This window comes from Aethalodelphis obliquidens, unplaced genomic scaffold, assembly GCF_003676395.1.
Source record: "Aethalodelphis obliquidens isolate GAN/ISIS:26980383/991018 unplaced genomic scaffold, ASM367639v1 scaffold2, whole genome shotgun sequence".
Taxonomy (NCBI): Eukaryota; Metazoa; Chordata; class Mammalia; order Artiodactyla; family Delphinidae; genus Aethalodelphis; species Aethalodelphis obliquidens.
The window spans coordinates 42,231,704-42,250,943 of NW_020837946.1; the positions used below are offsets into that span (position 1 = coordinate 42,231,704).

General features: G+C 41.3%; 1 protein-coding gene across 1 annotated transcript; it reads left to right on the forward strand.

Moving 5' to 3' along the window:
• The first annotated feature begins 1,871 nt into the window (after positions 1-1,871).
• Positions 1,872-15,777, forward strand: CAVIN2 (caveolae associated protein 2). The gene is made up of 2 exons (XM_027125413.1): positions 1,872-2,608; positions 13,365-15,777. The coding sequence occupies exons 1-2, from the start codon at positions 1,886-1,888 to the stop codon at positions 14,157-14,159; spliced, it is 1,518 nt and encodes a 505-aa protein (XP_026981214.1). The 5' UTR covers positions 1,872-1,885; the 3' UTR covers positions 14,160-15,777.
• Positions 15,778-19,240: the final 3,463 nt, after the last annotated feature.

Below are 19,240 nucleotides of genomic sequence, written 5' to 3' on the forward strand. Positions count from 1 at the left end.
TTTAATGTCTCTATTCATCTAACTGATTATACAATACCCAACAATGCAATGCAAAATCAGTGCAAATCAATGCAAAATCAGGGCAAAGTGATTATAGTGTGAAATTGCAAATCTTTCAAAATATGTTAAGAAATCATGAAGTTGATGAAGGTAATGTTAGAGAAGCCCTTGAATCGTGGGCAACTCTTCTGGGAAATGAGAATCTGCAGCTGGAATACTTAACATTTGAAGAAGAAAATATCCACACAGATGATGGCACAATAAGTGCCTCAAAAGGGAATGATTGGAATGTCAAAATTTAAGAGAGGCTCTTGGAAAACTGATGAAGCCCTCAAATATTTTTGTAATAATGACTCCTATTTGCCCATAGAAGTCAAATGTAAAATGGATATTGTGTCATGATACCATATAATTTTGTTAGAAAATTATGCTTCTCAGAATTAACACTTGATTCATCCTTTGTTCTAATGCTTAACACATCACCGACCAACTAAATTTTATTAAATGTAAGGTAAATCCATTTTAACAATTTTCTTACATTTTTAAAAGATATTTTCTCAACCAAATGTTTTTACTTTTTTTCTCCCTGTTTTGAAAAGATTCACTTTAAGTGGGTTTGGGGGGTACCAATTATCTAAAGAAAATTGGGGGCCTCTGTAAAATCTTTGATTCATCTCCCTAACTAGCAGGCATATGCACTGAGGGCAGGGTCTTAGATCACACTTTATTAGTATCCTCTAGATAGCTCATCAAATATAGAACCGAACAGAGAGTGGGGACTCACAAATTCAATAGATGTGACAACAAATGACCTCCTGATTGATTGGCTCACAAGTACATTTTGCCGTTGAAGAATGGCACTTTTTCCGTTATCAACCCTGACCCCAAATGAGCTGGTATTTGTTCTTCTTAAAATTGTACGTTGAAGGCCTATTACAAACTTCCTGCTGAAAGCACTTTCAAAGGCTGGATACGTTTAAAACCAATTCAAGCATGTAAAGTCGTTTTAGGAAATAAGTCCCAAGGGCTTAGCTGAGGAGGGCCACATTTTAGAACAGGTGTGCCACTTCACTGAGCAGGAATTTGGAAATGTCAAACATTAGAAGCACTTCAGAAACTCCAGCTCAACCTGCCCAAGAGTCACACTTCTGGGCACGTGTCAATAAATGCCTTGCAGAGATGGGCATCTGAGAAAATCTCTCAGCCCTGATTCAAAATTAGTTAAAACAAATCAGCATGGTAAGTTCTTAAAGAAACCATAATTTTCTTTTTTTTTGCTTTTCCTATGTCAATTTTACTTCTCAAAAGAAACTCTATTTTTAAAGTCGTCATTCAAAAAATTTCCATCTATTACGTGATAACTGTAACAGCATCGCATGTCTTAACATCCCTGAATTTCAATCTCTTTCATCTTATCTTGCATCACCAATTGCAAGAGTAAGAACTGGGTTTTTTTCCTTGTCATTATGTTACTTCTATCCCTTTGGAAATTAAAAAGTAACACTACAAACTTGACTGCAAGTACCCTTTAAACTTGGCCCCTTCCATTAGGACACCAGGCGTTCTGCAGCCCATCAGTCTGTTCTAGGGCAAAGGCAAACAATACTTTCCGTTAGAATAACTTGTATCCAGGAAAAAAAAAAACCAAACAAACAGGCACTCTGTAGCATACGCAGCATAGCAGCCAGAGAAAAGTTTACTAGCTTTAGCCAATTGGAGACCGTGGAGCTGGGCCAAATTAGCGTGTTCTTCTCCGCCTCTAGATGAAGTCATGAGTGAAATATGACATTGAACTTATTTTTAAAAGGGAAGAGGCACAGGAAAGAAAAGCTAAACTGCAGGAAAGTGACCTGTGCCGAGGAGTACGCGGTTAGGAAGTGTGTGCATGCCTCTAAACCCTGAGTGGTTCTCAGTTCTGTATCCTTCGCCTCCCACTGGGTGGAGTAGGTCTTTTAAGAGCAGCTGGAATGCAGTTTCCCTCATCAGTGTAGCCAGTTGTTGCCTGTCTGAACCTCTGCCAGTCCCAGAGAGCGGTGCTCTGAGCTCAAACCAGAGGGCCACGCTCTGCACCCCTGTCCACCGTCTTTCTCGCCGGAGCCAGAAGAACGTTCCCACCTGTCCAGCTATGGGGGAGGACGCTGCGCAAGCCGAAAAGTTCCAACACCCGGGTCCTGACATGCGGCAGGAGAAGCCGGGCAGCTCCAGCCCGGTGCCCTCCTCCACGCCGAGCCCCAGCCTGAACCCGGGGAGCACGGAGGAGGCCATCCGGGACAACTCACAGGTGAACGCCGTCACAGTACTCACGCTCCTGGACAAGCTGGTGAACATGCTGGACGCCGTGCAGGAGAACCAGCACAAGATGGAGCAGCGGCAGATAAGCCTGGAGGGCTCCGTGAAGGGCATCCAGAATGACCTCACCAAGCTCTCCAAGTACCAGGCCTCCACCAGCAACACGGTGAGCAAGCTGCTGGAGAAGTCCCGCAAGGTCAGCGCCCACACGCGCGCCGTCAGGGAGCGCTTGGAGAGGCAGTGCGCGCAAGTGAAGCGGCTAGAGAACAACCACGCCCAGCTCCTCAGGCGCAACCATTTCAAGGTGCTCATATTCCAGGTCAGTGCCCCTACTCTCCGCCCACCCAGCTGGGACTCCGCATCCATGATCTCAGTCGCCTGGCTCTCACAGCCATTTGTACATCTGTCCTGCCTGTCAGGGATCTCTCTCTCACACACACACACACACACACACGAGGAACTGTCCCCGCCGCCTTCACCAGGTGCACACACGCACACACACACGAGGCACTGTCCCCGCCGCCTTCAGCAGGTGCATGTGAAATCTACACACAGGGCTGGGAATTCCCCAGGTCACTGCAGCCTAAACCCAAGGCAGGGGCCTCAGGAGTTAGCAGGTCGGGGTCATTTGTCAGGAGCACCTCCATACAGGTTGGGAAGGTGAGCAGGTGCAGGCACACTAGTCAGATTCACTTGTCTCTTTGCATTGTGAACGTGGGGCTCTGACTGCAGCTGTTAGCTGGACAGGCAAATTAATTCACTGGCTGTTTATTAACTCTTTGTGGAAATGAGGTGATCATGTGAGTTTTCTGTTTTGTTTTTTAATCAAGTCAAATTCGTAACTTTTTAAAGCCTCCCTTTGTCCAAAGGTCACCAGTGTTTTGGGGACTAACCAAGTATTGAAGATTGATTCCATTAGAGATGAACTAGCCTTCTACTTTTGAGAGTCTTTTGGCTAAAGCAATCTTGTTGAGCTTTTTTTCTAGCAAATGCACTGAAACTATAGAGCATTACTCTACAAACACACTAGATATGCTTCTCCTTGCTCAGAGAGACCACAACTGTAAAGTAAAACAAAAGCAGTGTTATCAGTTACAGTTACAAAGGCTAGCCTAGGATATTTTCTCCTTCAAATGGTTGCCTTGGAATGAAAAGCCCACTTAATTTTTATAATGCATCAATGATGCAATTAATGTAGCAAGAGGCTCTTTGGGGACAGGGAGATTGCGTGGGACTGTTGTTCCGCCACGTGGTGGGCGTTTGTGAATCCAAGGGCAGCCCTGCCTAACGCTGGAAGCCCTTCCGCCCAGTGGAGCCCAGCCAGCACAGAGCCCAGGAAGCAATTGCCATCCCTGCCCCAGGGCTGTCTCATTGTGACCACGTGAATAGGAGTGGATTTCAGAGCCACGGAGGGGAGAGGCTATAACCAAATGTTTGATTGTGAAAGGCACACAAGAAGAGCCTTCATCTCCCCAAAGAGATTTAGAAATTGGAACTTAAACGGAGGGAGCCTTCTTTTTCTAAATGAATCTGTTCTGCCAATTTAGAACTTAAGCCTCCTTCCTCCATAAAAGGAAAGACTCATCTCACTGCTTTTTTGTCCCCCCACATTGCACTTGATGTTGTAAAGCTTCAGGCAGCTGATGTCCTTCTATACATTGCAGTCTGTTGCAGACCGGAAATTTTTTAGCTTTTAATGCAAATGGAATAGCTTTTCATGAACCAGACGAACTGAAAAGAGATATGGTAACTGCGCCTTTCTTAAGCCATATAAGATCCTAACTTTATTAGCCTAAAAGATATTATAAATCTCAACTCTCAAGGCATTTATAAATTAAACACTGATCTCCAAACAAAACCAAATATATACAGACCTGTTTAAATCTGAGTCATCAAAGGAAATTTCCCTCCTTCCAGTATGAATCAGAGAGATTCTCTCTTGTCCTGTCCCTCAGTTAAGGAGGAAAAACAAAAAATTATTTATGTAGTAGAGGAAAATCACAGTATGTTGGGATCAGGTTTTGTTTTGTTTTGCCACGGAGGATGTTCTGTAGGTGTTGGGGAGAGGGATGGAGAAGATACGTGACTAAAACTTTCAAGAGAACTGTAAATCTGACATTTAAAAAAACAACTGTTGGGAACTTAAAGCCACGGGCTGCTGCTGAAGCCCTGCCATGGTCTCCTGTTTTGTCACATTGGATTGACAGGTGTGAAATTACAGCCAGAAACGGTAGGAATTCTCCATATAGTGAGGACAAGGTGAAACAGGGGCTCAAGACCAAGGTAGAAGCTAAAAGAATCCAAAGCAATGTGTTCAGGCTCCATTCAGGGCCTCTTAGCAAGCAGCCCCCAAGGACTTTTTTGAAAGAGCAGTTTAGGAGACAGAGAATTAGAGGGGCAAGGAATTGGACCTTTCTTAAGTCATGTAATGTAAGATCTTTTATTAGCCTAAAGGATATCAGAAATATCAACTCTCAAGACGTTGCAAGATGACTATTCTGAAAAAACAAATACAAATGAAGTCCCTCAGTGGAAAAGTTGCTCTTTCTCTTGATCCTTCTTAAAGTAGGGGTTTCTAGGGTAGTAAATTATTATATCCATTATAATTATTATATTATATCCATTATGCCAATGGATATAATAATAACTTGTGTTAGTGAGTGGTCCAGTATAGGGGTTGAGAAAAGATAAATTTTGTCATACAGACACTGGTTCAAATCCTAGTTTCACCACTTGCCAGTTATGTGATCTGGTGCACATTGTGTAGCTTTTCCAAGCTTTTGTTTCCTCAGCTGTACACCTTATTAATATTTGAAAGAGTAAAAGTATTTTGAGCTCTTAATAAGCCCTGCATACTCTGTTAAGTATCTTTCTGTAGTTTATCTCAACTGCACCAATTTACAGATGAGGATGCTGAGATTCAGAGATACTTATATCTCGTCTGAAACTATTTAGTAGGCAGTGGTGAAGCTGGGATTTCAACTCATATTTAATTGACTCCAAAGTGTGCGCTCTTAAACATTAATGCTTCTTCCCTCATATCTCTCTCATAGGGTGAGGAATAAATGGAATAACATATTTTAAATGGTTAGCGACTGTCGTGGTGTAAGCTCAAAGAACTGAAGCTCTTCCTGGGTGGATCTGCAATGCATTTGCATGGAGAGGAGGCTATACCTGTGCTTGGTTAGAAATATGGCTTTTTAGTAAAAACTGATCTCACCCTGCCCAGGATCTTCAAACAGCTATGCTTTTGCTTTTTTAGTTGGGATTTATTAAAAACTAAACACACACACACACACACACACACACATACACTCCCACTCCCTGCCATACATTGTATGACAACTACCGAGTTGAAATCAATATTACATCACTCCCAGAGCAAAGGAAAGCAAAGCCCTTTAAAAGCACAGGACTCTGCCCAAAGGGCCTACTCTAAATAGACCCTTCTAGTAGCAGCACAGTCTTCACAGTGGGGCACAGGGTAGATGTTTTCTAGACCTGCAGAGTGAGGAGGGCGGATAATGTACCAGGTGCCACTTCAGGTCTCTAAGTTGTTTGTCACTTTCAGTCCACTTGGACCCCTATGCTAGACTTTCCCTTACTAAATCCACTGGTTTTCTAGTTTAAGACAAAAAGAATTAATGTAAAAATAGGAGATTGAAGAACGAAAATCTGTCACCTGACTGGATCATATTCACTCCTATAGTGTTTAGAAGATTATGTTTCCAGTTTGTAAAGTCCTGTTGTGTTTTCCAAAATCTGCAGGTGCTTTTTGGTTGGTTGGTTGGTTGGTTGGTTGGCTGGTTGATCTACTAGATGCTAATAACACTAGATACACATTAGCATTTTTTTTAATTCTGAAATTTGTCCTGTTTAAAATATGTCATTTATTTATTTAAGTCTGTGCTAAACTTACAACATTGTTGTAGCTGTTAAGCCTCTCGTGTCTTAGCAATTACTTCAAATTATAACCAGTAGAATCTAAAACTGGAGAAAATTCATCTCCTTTTGAGCAATAAAATAAATTGTAAAATCCTTGTTAAACTTAGCAGCTTCCCTTTTAATATTTTTTTTAAATAATGGCTTAAGATCAATGTTTGAATTCAAAATACTGTAACAGGAGCCAGTATAAATGAAATAAGTCTCAGAGAGGTTGCTGATCAAAAAGAAAATGCTAAAGACCAGTAAGACTAATTCTTTGCCTGTAAGTGCATATGCATCTTTTACTAAAAATAAAATTTGTACAAAAATCAGTGAATTTACAGTTAAGAGGAAGTTTTCTCTGTTGATTGAAGAGACTAGAATTTCACAGGTAACTGGCACTGAGGGTGTGGTGCCCACTTAAGGCCTCTTAAAGTTCTAGTAATGATTACTTGACAAAGCAGTTTCAGAATGATTTCAAATCCAGGGAACAAAATGAGAGTACTCATGGACAGTTTACACTTTCATCCACATGAAATTGTGAAACTGGGTGAAAAGAGTAGAAGTTAGATGTTTGCTGTGGCTACATTCATGGAGAATCAAGCCTATAAATGTGTTCAAATATTCATCATTTGGGTTCCTTTGATGAGAACAGAATTTTAGAAAGGTGCTAAAAGTATAACATCTTCAGACTATTTTTAAATTAATTTTTTTAAAGACTGTATTTATCCAAAGCCACTGCTCTGAAAATTGCTAAATTAGTACAGACTTAGAAGAAATGGGCATATAGATAACCACAGTCACCTTTACATGACAGCTCGCGATGTTTGTATCACATTGATTAATATTCCCATAATGGGATACTGGTTTTGATGTGCTACTTATCCGGTGCCCTTTAGTTTATGAGATAAACAAAATACTAGTTCTTATTGTTACTATTTACACTTATTGAATGTCAGCACTGCCTCAGGCACTTTAAATGAATAACTGATTATTGTCGGTATTTCTTCAAAAGAATCATTACTTCTCTCACATATTACAAAACGAGACTCTATCTCAGATGCAGCCCTTCCAGGTAAATGTTGCCCCTTCTGTTGTCTTGTAATCCATATCTGTTTGAATTGAACAAATGAAAAGTGTTCGCCAATGCAACTCAGGTCCTATAGTTTTGATTCTTGCATGAAACAAAGCATGTTTGGCGTTTGTACACTGTGAGATCACTTTTGCAATCTGTTAGACTAGTTTTCATGGGATTTAGGTTAATATCACAGAATCAAGTATTTTAGAGCTGGAAAGCACCTCAACAATCATTTAGGTTAACCTCATTTTATATCAAAGGAGCAGAGGCCCTGAGAAACAAAGTGACTAGCAAGGTTTCATTTTATTAATAATAGAAATTATACAGTTGAATGATGAAATGAGTGAAAACAAACACTATAATCCCACTATGGCAAAGTTCATATTTACTGGGTTTTCTACAATAGCTTTTAAATAAATTCAGTGTGGTTTGTTTTTTGTTTTGTTTTGTGTTTTTTGTGTGTATGCAACAAAGAACACCTAAGCAGTGTGATCTTAAAAAAGAACTGAACCCTCTATAACACTGGAAAATAATGAAACTTTTAAATCCTCGGGAATGTGAAAGACTGCTCAGGGATTATAACTAATGCATTTTATTCTTATGACTTGCTGATTCCACCAACAGCTGCCTTAGGGGTACATTTCTAATCAATGGCTTTATCCACTTGGCAATCTATACCTCAGAAACACAAACTGGAGAAAACCATCAATGTGTAAAAGAGACCTATAAATCAGAATGTCAGGTGAGCACAGTTCCATTTTCATCACTAGTATTTAGAGATTATTGGATAAAACAGTCCATGAACACAAATTTATGGTCCTCATATCCCTCTACGATGCCACCACATCCCTGTGGGAATGTAACAGCCTTTGTTATTTTCTTCTAACAACGGGGATGATAAGTTAGTGACAGGAGAGCAAACTGCCTGTTCAAGCTTTTAAATGACTTACTGTAGCTTCCTTTTCTAATGCGAGTCATAGAGTCTCCTTCTCTTTTAAAGTGTGTGTATCTATCTATGTGCAAAGAAGATTTGCTTCCATGAGCATCAACCCAAGAAGTACCCAGCATGTTGGCCAGTTTCTCTGTGTTGATATCTGCACGCAAGACTTGAGACTGTTAGTCACAAGAATCAGTATAAACGGCAAACAAGCGAAAGTGCAAGGAAAAAATGCCACTTTCTCAAGAGTTCTTTCCATTCCTTTTCTCTTTTATGGTGCAAGCATATCATTCATATATGTTAGAAGTGTACTGATTAATTCTCCCCTCCTTTTTTTTTTTTTTTTTTTTTTGCGGTACGTGGGCCTCTCACTGTTGTGGCCTCTCCCGTTGCGGAGCACAGGCTCCAGACGCGCAGGCTCAGTGGCCATGGCTCACAGGCCCAGCCGCTCCGCGGCATGTGGGATCTTCCCGGACCGGGGCACAAACCCGCGTCCCCTGCATCGGCAGGCGGACTCTCAACCACTGCACCACCAGGGAAGCCCTCCCTTCCTTTTAAAAACCCCTAAGGGTCCTTGTGAAAGGTCAGAACCAGGAGCAGCTGCATCAGTGGGGCTACGTACCTTTTTGAAAATAAATCTGGAGAAAGAGGCATGGACACATATACACTACCAAACGTAAAATAGATAGCTAGTGGGAAGGAGCCGCATAGCACAGGGAGATCAGCTTGGTGCTTTGTGACCACCTAGAGGGGTGGGATAGGGAGGGTGGGAGGGAGGGAGACGCAAGAGGGAAGAGATATGGGGATATATGTATATGTATAGCTGATTCACTTTGTTACAAAGCAGAAACTGACACACCATTGTAAAGCAATTATACTCCAATAAAGATGTTAAAAAAACTTAAAAAAAACCTCTACAGGGCAAATAGTCAGCTGCAGCTGGGGGCCTCTCCTGGGTACAACTATCCAAGGAAGCAATGCAACTCACAAGGGATTCTTAATGCCATGTTAAGGAGTTACAAACCGCAAGTGGATACATGGGTAACTAGCATAGTTAAGTGGTGACGGAATTGAGGATGTATATTTGATCCTCCCCCTTGAAAGAGCCATCAGTCTTAGAATCTGTAAGAGAAAGCAGATCAAAAACATTACAACAGGAGGCTGAAGGCAGAAGTATCACCTCACCTGTATGCAGGTGAAATATCAAGTGTTTCCATAAGGTATGTGTAATTGGACTGAAGGAGGACACATGAGCAAGTAAGACTGGACACCTGGGGGATACTGCAGTTACAGAGGAGCCACTGTCTGAAGTTCAAGTTGAATTTCCACCACTATAATCGTTCCTTTATAGTCAAATGCCATGTCTACATTTTACTAAAGAATAGAGATTTTGAAGAGTGTCAGCGTTTTTCTGCTTCTAAACAAACATTTTGGAAATGTAAGTCCCACATGTACTCGGACATTCACAAATTTCTATGTGAAGGGAAAGGGCTTGCTTACCCTCAGAGTAGAACTATAAGAAGTCACAAAATAAACACTGTCCAGTAGACATAACCCAAAATACTGCTTGATTAACAAAAATGACAGCAGAAGCATAGCAGTTGGCCAAAAAGGCATATCGCACTTGTTTCCAGTTGTATTAAGACACATCCAACTCATTCTGGATTATGTGTGTTCCTGCTGGGTTTATTTTCATAGTTGGCATCAAAGAGTTCTTATATAAATTTCCCCGACATTGTCTGAAAGAGCTCAATTGGGTTTCCCGCCATCTCTCGACTGCCCTCATGTATGCGGTGTGATCTACCAACAGATCACTTCTGAATCACCTGATAATGCACTTTTCCCAAACCTGTCCTCAAAGGACACATAGTGAGAGAGACAAGAGTCTAAGACTCAACAGTAACTGTGCTTTTTTAACAATAAAATTTACACTGCATTAAAAATGCAATATTATTGGTTTAATTCTTTTAGAAGTACAGTTAATACGGACATTTTTTGTTGAGGTTGAAGAAAGGGAAGTTATCAGGGTAATCAACAGTAATCAAAGGTAAACCTTTGATTAACCTGAGATTATACTACACAAAATGTACCTCTCCTCTAGTAACCAAGGCTTATTTTTAATTTTCCACCTGACTTTCTGCCTTCTTTACTGAGGATTTTTTTTTTTTTTTTTTTTTTTTGCGGTACGCAGGCCTCTCACTGTTGTGGCCTCTCCCATTGCAGAGCACAGGCTCCGGACATCCAGGCTCAGCGGCCATGGCTCATGGGCCCAGCCGCTCTGCGGCATGTGGGATCTTCCCGGACCAGGGCACGAACCCGTGTCCCCTGCATCGGCAGGCGGACTCTCAACCACGGCACCACCAGGGAAGCCCTTTACTGAGGACTTTTAATAACGTTTTACTGAGCTCTTGGTTTCTTCCTTTCCTGCAAGCAACTCCTGTCAAACCTTCCCAACCCTCTTGTCAAACCCCAGAAGTAATTTTGCTTCTGGACTAAGCATCAGAGCCCTAGCTATTTCTGCAGTCTGCCCCTCTTTTAGTAATGCTCATCCACTGAGAATAAAATCCTTCCTTAAAAATGGAAACTGCTGAGCCCCTTAGGCCTGGTTCTCCTCTTTTCCCAGTGGCAGCAGCAGTCAGCAAATGTCCTTCTAGACACAGAGCTAAGTCCATTCTTTTGCAGTGCCCGACACAGGGGCAGTCTCCACTCTAGCCACCCTCAGGGCTGTCTTAGAAAGCCTCCTCAACATGCACTCATTCAACAAATAACTGCTGAGCTGTCGGGAACTACTCTAGTCACGGGGCTTAACAGTGAACAAGAGACACAAGTTCCCACCCTCACAGGGAATACATGCCAACGAAAAAGAGGCAAGTCAAGACGTGAAGCGTGGCAGAGTTGCTCTCTGTAAAGGTCCGTGTCATAAGTTATTCGTGGGAATCCCGTGCAAATTTCAAGTTTTTACTTTATCTTTTATACTGTGTTTCTGACATTCTGTGATATTCAAAATGGGAGTAAGCTTTGGGAAACAGAATTTGGGATTTCTTAACTCTACCAAGGATTCTATTTAACCAGACGTGCTGCTTTTTACTCTACCCAAGACTTTGTTTCTAACCAATTTATGGAACTCATACTCTGTTATGAGTATGTGTGTGTAAGCGGGGGACATGGGGCTGTATCTTTTCAGAGAGTATTGTAATTATACTATTTGGTGATTAATAAGGAGAGGGATTTTTAAGTTTCTCTATATTAAAACATTGTTCACTTAGTCTTTGTAGTGAGAAGTTGAAAGTATACAGGTATACACTTAGAACATATTTTTGATCACTACCCCAATTTTATTGACTTTTCAGTCAATCAAAATTGCAAAACAATAGGGGAAGTTCTTACCATTAACATAAACTTTGCATGAAGTTTAGCTCCCAAATAGACTTTTTGTTTGTTTGTTTTGAGCTTTTATTTATTTAATTTATTATTATTTTTTTTAACACATAGACTTTTGTTTTTTTTTTGCGGTACGCAGGCCTCTCACTGTCGTGACCTTTCCTGTTGCGGAGCACAGGCTCCGGCCGCGCAGGCTCAGCGGCCATGGCTCACAGGCCTAGCCGCTCCACGGCATGTGGGATCTTCCCAGACCGGGGCACGAACCCGTATCCCCTGCATCGGCAGGCAGACTCTCAACCACTGCACCACCAGGGAAGCCCTTTTTAACACACAGACTTTTAAATTCACTAAATCCAGTTATTTTTCAAACTGAAAGTTTACTGGGCAGTCCACAATATAATCAGGTAACATTGAGGCTCTGCTTGAAGCCCGGCTGGCAGTGGGCTCTGGAGCCTGGCCCACCTTGGCATTCTTGCAGAACTCCTAATACCCTTGGGAGTGCAGTTTGAAAGCTGCTAATCTGGGTCAAATCCTCTTGTTCACATTTGGAAGACACTGAGACACAAGGAGATTAAGTTATTTGCTGAAGGCCTCAGAGCCATTGAGCAGTACAGAAAGAACTGAGCCTCAGGCCTCCTGTCACACGTTCTTTCCACTGTGCCATTTCTTCCAATGAAAATGTGAAGGCACTTTGCTAGCTGGCTCTCATTTTCCTGTATTTAAAGAAAAATATAAAAATCAAAGGGATTCCTATGCTGTGTCACCCAAGTCTGTCTGAGTTCAAATCTCCCTGCTTCGCTACTCTGGAGAACCATCCCCTTTGCACTCTCTGGAGGCAAGTTTTCAGGCTCTGCTCCCTGAGGCAGAGGGAGAGGCAGATCATTGTACACCCAGAAGCTGGAGAAAGAGTGTGCTGGGAATAAGGGGAGGGGGCACAGATTCCTGAGTTTCCCTCTTCACTCTTTACCCTAGGTGGAGGCTGAAGTACTCCTGCCCAAGGAAGCCCTATTTAACAGAGAGGCTTGATAAGCTACGCCTGGCAGCAAGATTCCCCCTTACTACTCCAGAAATGGCCGTAGTATACCATCTCTCCTTATAATGCCCACAAAGGACATTCTAAACACAAGGCTTCGTGAGTGGGTCCCCAGTAAGGCTAGCCCTTGCTTCTCTTACTCCAAAATTAGGTCATTAGAAAAATTAGTATGCATTTTTAAACAGATACCAAGGTTGACCATGCCTTTACTTTTGACTTCTACTTGGGGAGGGAACCTGATAGAGGTTTTACCTGGTGCCTGACACTTAAGGAAAAGATGGGGCAGGGGAGAGAACTGGGAAGTCTTCATCTTTTATCTTCTAACTTGACCTCCAGGCCCTTTTGCAGTGGGATTTTGGCAGGAATAGAGCCTGAGGTTACGAGAGAGAGGCCCTCTGGGTTCACAGTAACTTACTTTAGCTCCTTTATCTAGGCAGCTTCCTTGTCTTGTCTGACCCACAACCCACTTCCCTCCCTGCCTGTCACTGATAGAGCCCTTGCCAGATGCCCTCATAATATTCCCAACAGGCAGCCGTTGGCCTTATCCAGCCTAAGCAGAATGACTTGATCAGTTTAGAATTAACTTTTCATATTCTAGAAAACTAAAGCCACAGACCTTTGGTTTCTGTCATGCCAAAAACAGATACCCAGAAATTACAGCAGTTCAGGACTATTTGTGAAATGTGTTATTAACATGAAATTTACATTGTCCATCTTTTCAGGAAGAAAATGAGATCCCTGCCAGTGTGTTTGTGAAAGAGCCAGCTTCCAGCCTAGCAGAGGGGAAGGAAGAGGAGCATGCTGATGAGAACAAGTCCCTGGAGGAAACTCTGCACACAGTGGACCTCTCGTCCGATGATGAATTGCCCCATGACGAGGAGGCCCTGGAAGACAGTGCAGAGGAAAAGATGGAAGAAAGCCGGGCAGAGAAAATAAAAAGATCCAGTCTCCGGAAAGTGGATAGCCTCAAGAAAGCATTTTCTCGCCAGAACATCGAGAAAAAGATGAACAAGCTGGGGACAAAGATCGTATCTGCAGAGAGGAGAGAGAAGATTAAGAAATCTCTCACTTCCAATCACCAGAAAACATCCTCAGGGAAAAGCTCCCCCTTCAAGGTCTCTCCCCTCACTTTCGGTCGAAAGAAAGTCCGAGAGGGAGAAAGCCCTGCAGAAAATGAGACCAAGTCAGAAGACATGCCTAGCAGTGAGGTGCCGAATGACCACGAGGAGAGCTCATTTGCGGAGCGTCTTTCAGAAGCATCCCTCACCAGTGTACTGGTAGAAGGGAAGAGCATGGAGGGGGATGCTGGGAGGGCGGCCTCAAGAGGGAGTGACTCGGCCATGGACAGCAACATCGACTTGACTATTGTGGAAGATGAAGAAGAAGAGTCGGTGGCCTTGGAACAGGCACAGCAGGTGTGCTATGATGGAGGCTACGTGCTAACCTCCCACGAGGCAGAGCGCTCAGATAAGGAGCCGGTGCAGCCAGCTGTGCTCCAGGTGGACCAGACCGCCTAAAGGCACAGCGCTCTGTGCCCAGCCTGTGCTTTCAGTTAAGTGGGTAACCAGAGCCTAGAAACAAACTCCTGTACATCTCCAGCACTCCCCACTCACACCGTGTTACTGTCCAGGTAGTCATCATTTACTACACAGTAGGCGCACACACGTGCCCAAGATTTACTATGAAGGCAACCTGTCAGGGTCTACACTTCTAATTTACTCTTAGGTTCCATTTCTGTAGTTCTCCAAGACTGCCCAGAAGAAGAAATGCAGCAGTCAAAAATCACTGATCAATTTGGCTAAGCCAGAAACATCAGAGGCTACGTAAGATACTAATCATGAAATCTGATTCATTTTTTGTCATTCCATAAGCTTGCTGAATAAGCGTACCACTAATATATTGATTTTCCATAGAATTCTGTGAATCTTTATTCTTTAAGTGTGTGATATATAATATACATATGTATTTAAGCTAAAGAGATAACTACTTTATATTTCAAGAAGAAAATACTTTTCTTAAAAGGTAGAAGAGAAAGTTGGCTATTGACTTAGTAGAAAACATTGTTTATTGAAAATGAAGGAGAAATTGAAAGACTATAATGTTCAGCTAATGAAGTAAGATATGTAGAAAAGTTGGGACTATTAGAAAAAGAAAACTAAGGAGAAGTTGGAAAATAAAAGAAACAGGAAACAAAGAATGGCAAAGAGAATGAAGACAAAGAGAAAAAAGCATGTGTTCAAAAGTAAAATATTTACGATATTAGTTCAAGTATTTACTCATATAACAAAGCTGAAGAAATTCATTTATCCTAGAATCATATGCTATATCTTCACAATATTTTTATTTTCTAATATTTTCAAATAATCTCAAAAAACATTTTACTGTGTTAAAGCTGCATTTTTTTCCTTAATGAAAGACATTACAAATATTTCCCTAAGGAAGTTCAAAAAGATGTCTCTTTAACATTGGAATGAACATAAATCTTCAAAATTAATTAATACATACTGCCTTTTGTAGGAAGTTGGATCGTACTATTCTTTAATGTTTTCCAAATTTGAAATAATCCTTACACTTCAAAGGATGTAATGTATGTTTGTAACATGTTAGAATCAACAGGTTTGGGAAGGGAAAGAGTCAAGTTTTCCTTTTTTGTACATAACGGTAATTTCATTCTAGGTCATATTTTATTTATATATTAATTTCACAGAATATTAATATGTTTCTTAAAGCATGCTAGTGTTTATGTGTATGTGTACATTTACTCAGACAGGGTAATTTTTACTACTGCCTAACATTATACTAAAATATTGCTTTATTTTTAATTACAGAATGGTAATGTTTTGAGAAAACTATTACAGTTTAAAGACAGTTGTACCAGAGAGCAAATTCCCTACCTTTAGTGTGTACCACTCATTAGAACTAACCTTACAAATACAGCTAATCTAAAACAGTATTAACAAACTATGCTTTGCCTTACAAAAGGGATAGGATTAACAAATGTATTGATGGCATAACTGATACAGCTGTGTCCTTATTTTGCAATAATGTACCCCAAATATTAGATTGTTGAACTAACAATGGCTGTGTTAAAGAAGAATAAATAAACCAAAAACTAAAAAGTACATAATAATGTCAGTTTCTCGGCAGAAAACTTTAAAAACAACAGAAAGAACTGATTATTAAACTCTCCTCCAAATGTAGCCATAATGTTGATTTTTTATTCTTGATTTCCCCTATTAACTCTGCTTTCTTTTTTCCCCAATCTCATTTAGAAATCCAAGTCTCATTCTTCAAGTTTAACTTTCTTGACATCACCTTACCAGCTCTGGAGAGCATCTGAATTTACTGTAGCAGCTTGACGAATCTGATAGTTCCATCTACATTTTTATTATTTTGTACCAGACCTTAAAATACCTTAAATAGCCCTGCAAACATGAATGTATTGAACCGTATGTTCAGTTTATTCACACAGATACACCTTTGTCTTCTGCAGTGCCATCCAGTTGGTAGAAGACTAAATTTCACTCAGGGCCCTGAACATGCCTGTTTAACCTTTCCAAAGTTGCTGTTACTTTTTTGCAGCCAAGGAGTTGGGCCATCCAGAGCTAATGCAAGGTTTACATTTCCTTTTCAAAAATGCTTATGTTATTTGTTCCTAGAAACTATCTAAAAAGGCATCTTTTTAGATTTGACTGACAGACATTTATTCTCTGTTCCTCATTTGAAACATTAAAATCCTAACCAATGGAACAGAGAATTAAGCCAGCTAATTGTTGGAAAACACATACTGTAGGGATTAGAGAGAGCAGCAGTTGTGGAAATGAAAATTAGTTATTCTGTTTATTGTTGAAATATTTGCATACTGGTGAGGCTACAAAGTCCCCAGTCTTCTTCATACCCACCCAATAACCCATTCCTAACTTTATGTGCCTGGAGCTCCAGAACTGGATTAGTTTTCCCCCAAAGATTATACATTAATAAGCACTGAGATCGTTATCTTAGAAATATAATTCAGGAACAAGAAGTGTCTATTACACAGGTCACAGATCTCACAGAAATAGAGCAACGATGTCATTTTTCCATGAGATTTTATTTTTAAAATATATAGACATATATATTTCAACAGGAATATTTTCTTCTTTCTCCTTCCATTTACGAATCTAGTACGTGGTTGAATTTCTTTTTATACGTGAAAATAAAAGACCCACACTAAGGCCAGTTCTGCACAAAATAAATATTTTTTTCTTACATTTATTGTAAGATGAAAGCCCAAAATGTTTCTGCTTTTAGCAATGCTCATGCAGAAGAACAAGGTTTCAACCTCCTGCGTTTCAGTTCACTATCAGGAAACTAGAAGCTCCTTTGACATAGCCAAGCCACTAGTGTAAGTAAAGGTTATAATGAAAGTCATTTCCTACATTAAGACACTAATGCCCAAACCCAGTTAATTCTTGCTCAAAAGTTTGTTTACTGCCCTACAGCCCAAGTCTAAGTGATTTTATGTTAGAGATTAGGAGTATGAGGAATTGAGGTAAGGGTGGCAATCATTATTAACAGTTCCATAGCAACCACAAATCTTTTCCTAAGACTGCAAGACTGTGACACTGCAAAACAAGTTTCAGATGAAACTGGCACTGAACCTTTGTATTCTGCTTGATCTGGGTGTTGAAATAGAGACTTCTGCAGCCAGGACCTCATTCCTAAAGGGAACAGGCAGTAACTCACATTATTAAAGATACATTCTTCTTATTTTTGTTTTAACCATTGCACTATCCTGTAGTATTTGCAACTCTAAAATTATCTTTAACTCTCCACACAAACTGCCCCAATTACGAAGCTACACCTTTAGCAAGACAGCTTGATATTCGTACTCTTAAAGACTTTCCACTGTAAAACCAATTCAGTAAATATTTATTGAGCAGTACAACCATCTGTCCTTCCCACCTGGAAATTCGTAGCGCCCAAAGCAGGAAGACACAAGCATGGGGGAGAGAGAACAACATTTCTGATATCTTACTTTATGCCAGGCTGGGCACGCCAATGGTCAGGAGTACTGTGTACCTACCAAATGCTAGACACAAACATTATCTCGTTTAATCAAATGAATCCTATTAGAAAGGTATTGTTTTTATACCTGAGAGTTTTGATGAGGGGAGCGAGGGAACTCCTGAGTTCTTAGCCACTCTAAGTTCTCACTCATCATGTTACAATTTAACTATTTTTCCCTTGAAGGTCACAGAGTTAAAAGACTTGTCCAAGTTCATGTAACTATTGAGTGCCAGAGTCAGTGCTCAACCCCACTCTGAAATCCATGCTACTGCCAAAGCAGGACTCCTAATTGTATCACCCAACTGTGCTTCACGATAAATCACTTTATAAGCTCTCTGATGGCATGGTATTAACTTCGTTTTATCGCGCCGTATACAGCATCACATAGGGCTGCACTTTGTAAATGATTTTAATGATCGTCATACTAATGCTAAGAAAAAACAGCTCACGATTCTTGGGGAGCCACAGAGAGACTATTATTCGGGTCTGCTGAGGCCACAGAGGGGCTTCTCAGATCCTTGGCACTGTCTATTGTCAGTGGCTGCAGGGTTCACTGTGGGGCACAGTTTAATAAGCGCTAGCTGTCAACAGAGATAGATACTAGAATCAGCTAATTCAAAGATGGCACAAGAAGTCTGCCTCAAACTCTCCAAGTTAAAGGAGTCAGATTCCTGTGTCATGCTGGAGAAGCTGCTTTATCCTGCCTGGACACATCCTCTCATAGGCTGAAAATACGAGCAAATGGCAAATCAGCATGGGGTGGGAGACGTGTGGGTGTTTGGGAAGTAAGGTGAACCGTGACGATGTGGAGACCTGGCCTTTGAAGATGATTCCTGCAAAATCGTCCAGCTGTCTTCTCAAGGTGAAAGAGGAGGTACATCAAGCAAATGCTGGTGCCTCCATTTCCGTGGGCAAGCAATCAAAGAAAACCCTCCAGGCCAGCCCTCGTTCATCAGGATGTATGCTGCAGTCAGTGGCTTCTTCCAAGGGCTTAGGCAGTGGTCACAGACTCAAATGCCTGAAGGGCTCACATAGAAGTGACATGGTTCGAGGTGGTGGCAGCAACTGTGGCAGGGCAGTTACAAGTGGGCCGTGACCTCTCTTAGGGGACACCTTCGTCCTTCACCAGTCTGAAGGTGGCGCATTTGCTAATTCCCAGAAAGCGACGGTACATTCTAGGAGCCACCCTGAATTGTGGTAAACTGCCATCTACCACCCAACTCCATTTGCCATGTGAGAAGTCAGGCCCGGTGTTGCCAAAGCTTCAACTTCTTTTAAGAAGAGCCAAAATTCAGATTTCTTTTTTACATGAAAATCTCCTGGCTTTTAATTTCTGGCAACTAGCTCAAATCATTTTAATCACTGTTTGAGCCAAGTGGAACTGTCTGCTGGCATGTAGCCTCGGCACAGGCCATCAGTTTCTGACCCCTGGTCTGTAAGTGAACACTCTTGGGTTTTCCTTCCCCACCTGGAGGCACAGGCATGAGAATAGAAAGCCACTAACAGGATTGGATTTGCCTTGAGCAAAAGCACAAAATTTTTCTTAGGG

Coding starts and splice junctions, on each gene's coding strand:
- CAVIN2 (XM_027125413.1), top strand. CDS start 1,886: ATGCCTCTAAACCCTGAGTGGTTCTCAGTTCTGTATCCTTCGCCTCCC. Junction 2,609..13,364: donor TCAAGGTGCTCATATTCCAG/GTCAGTGCCCCT, acceptor CCATCTTTTCAG/GAAGAAAATGAGATCCCTGC.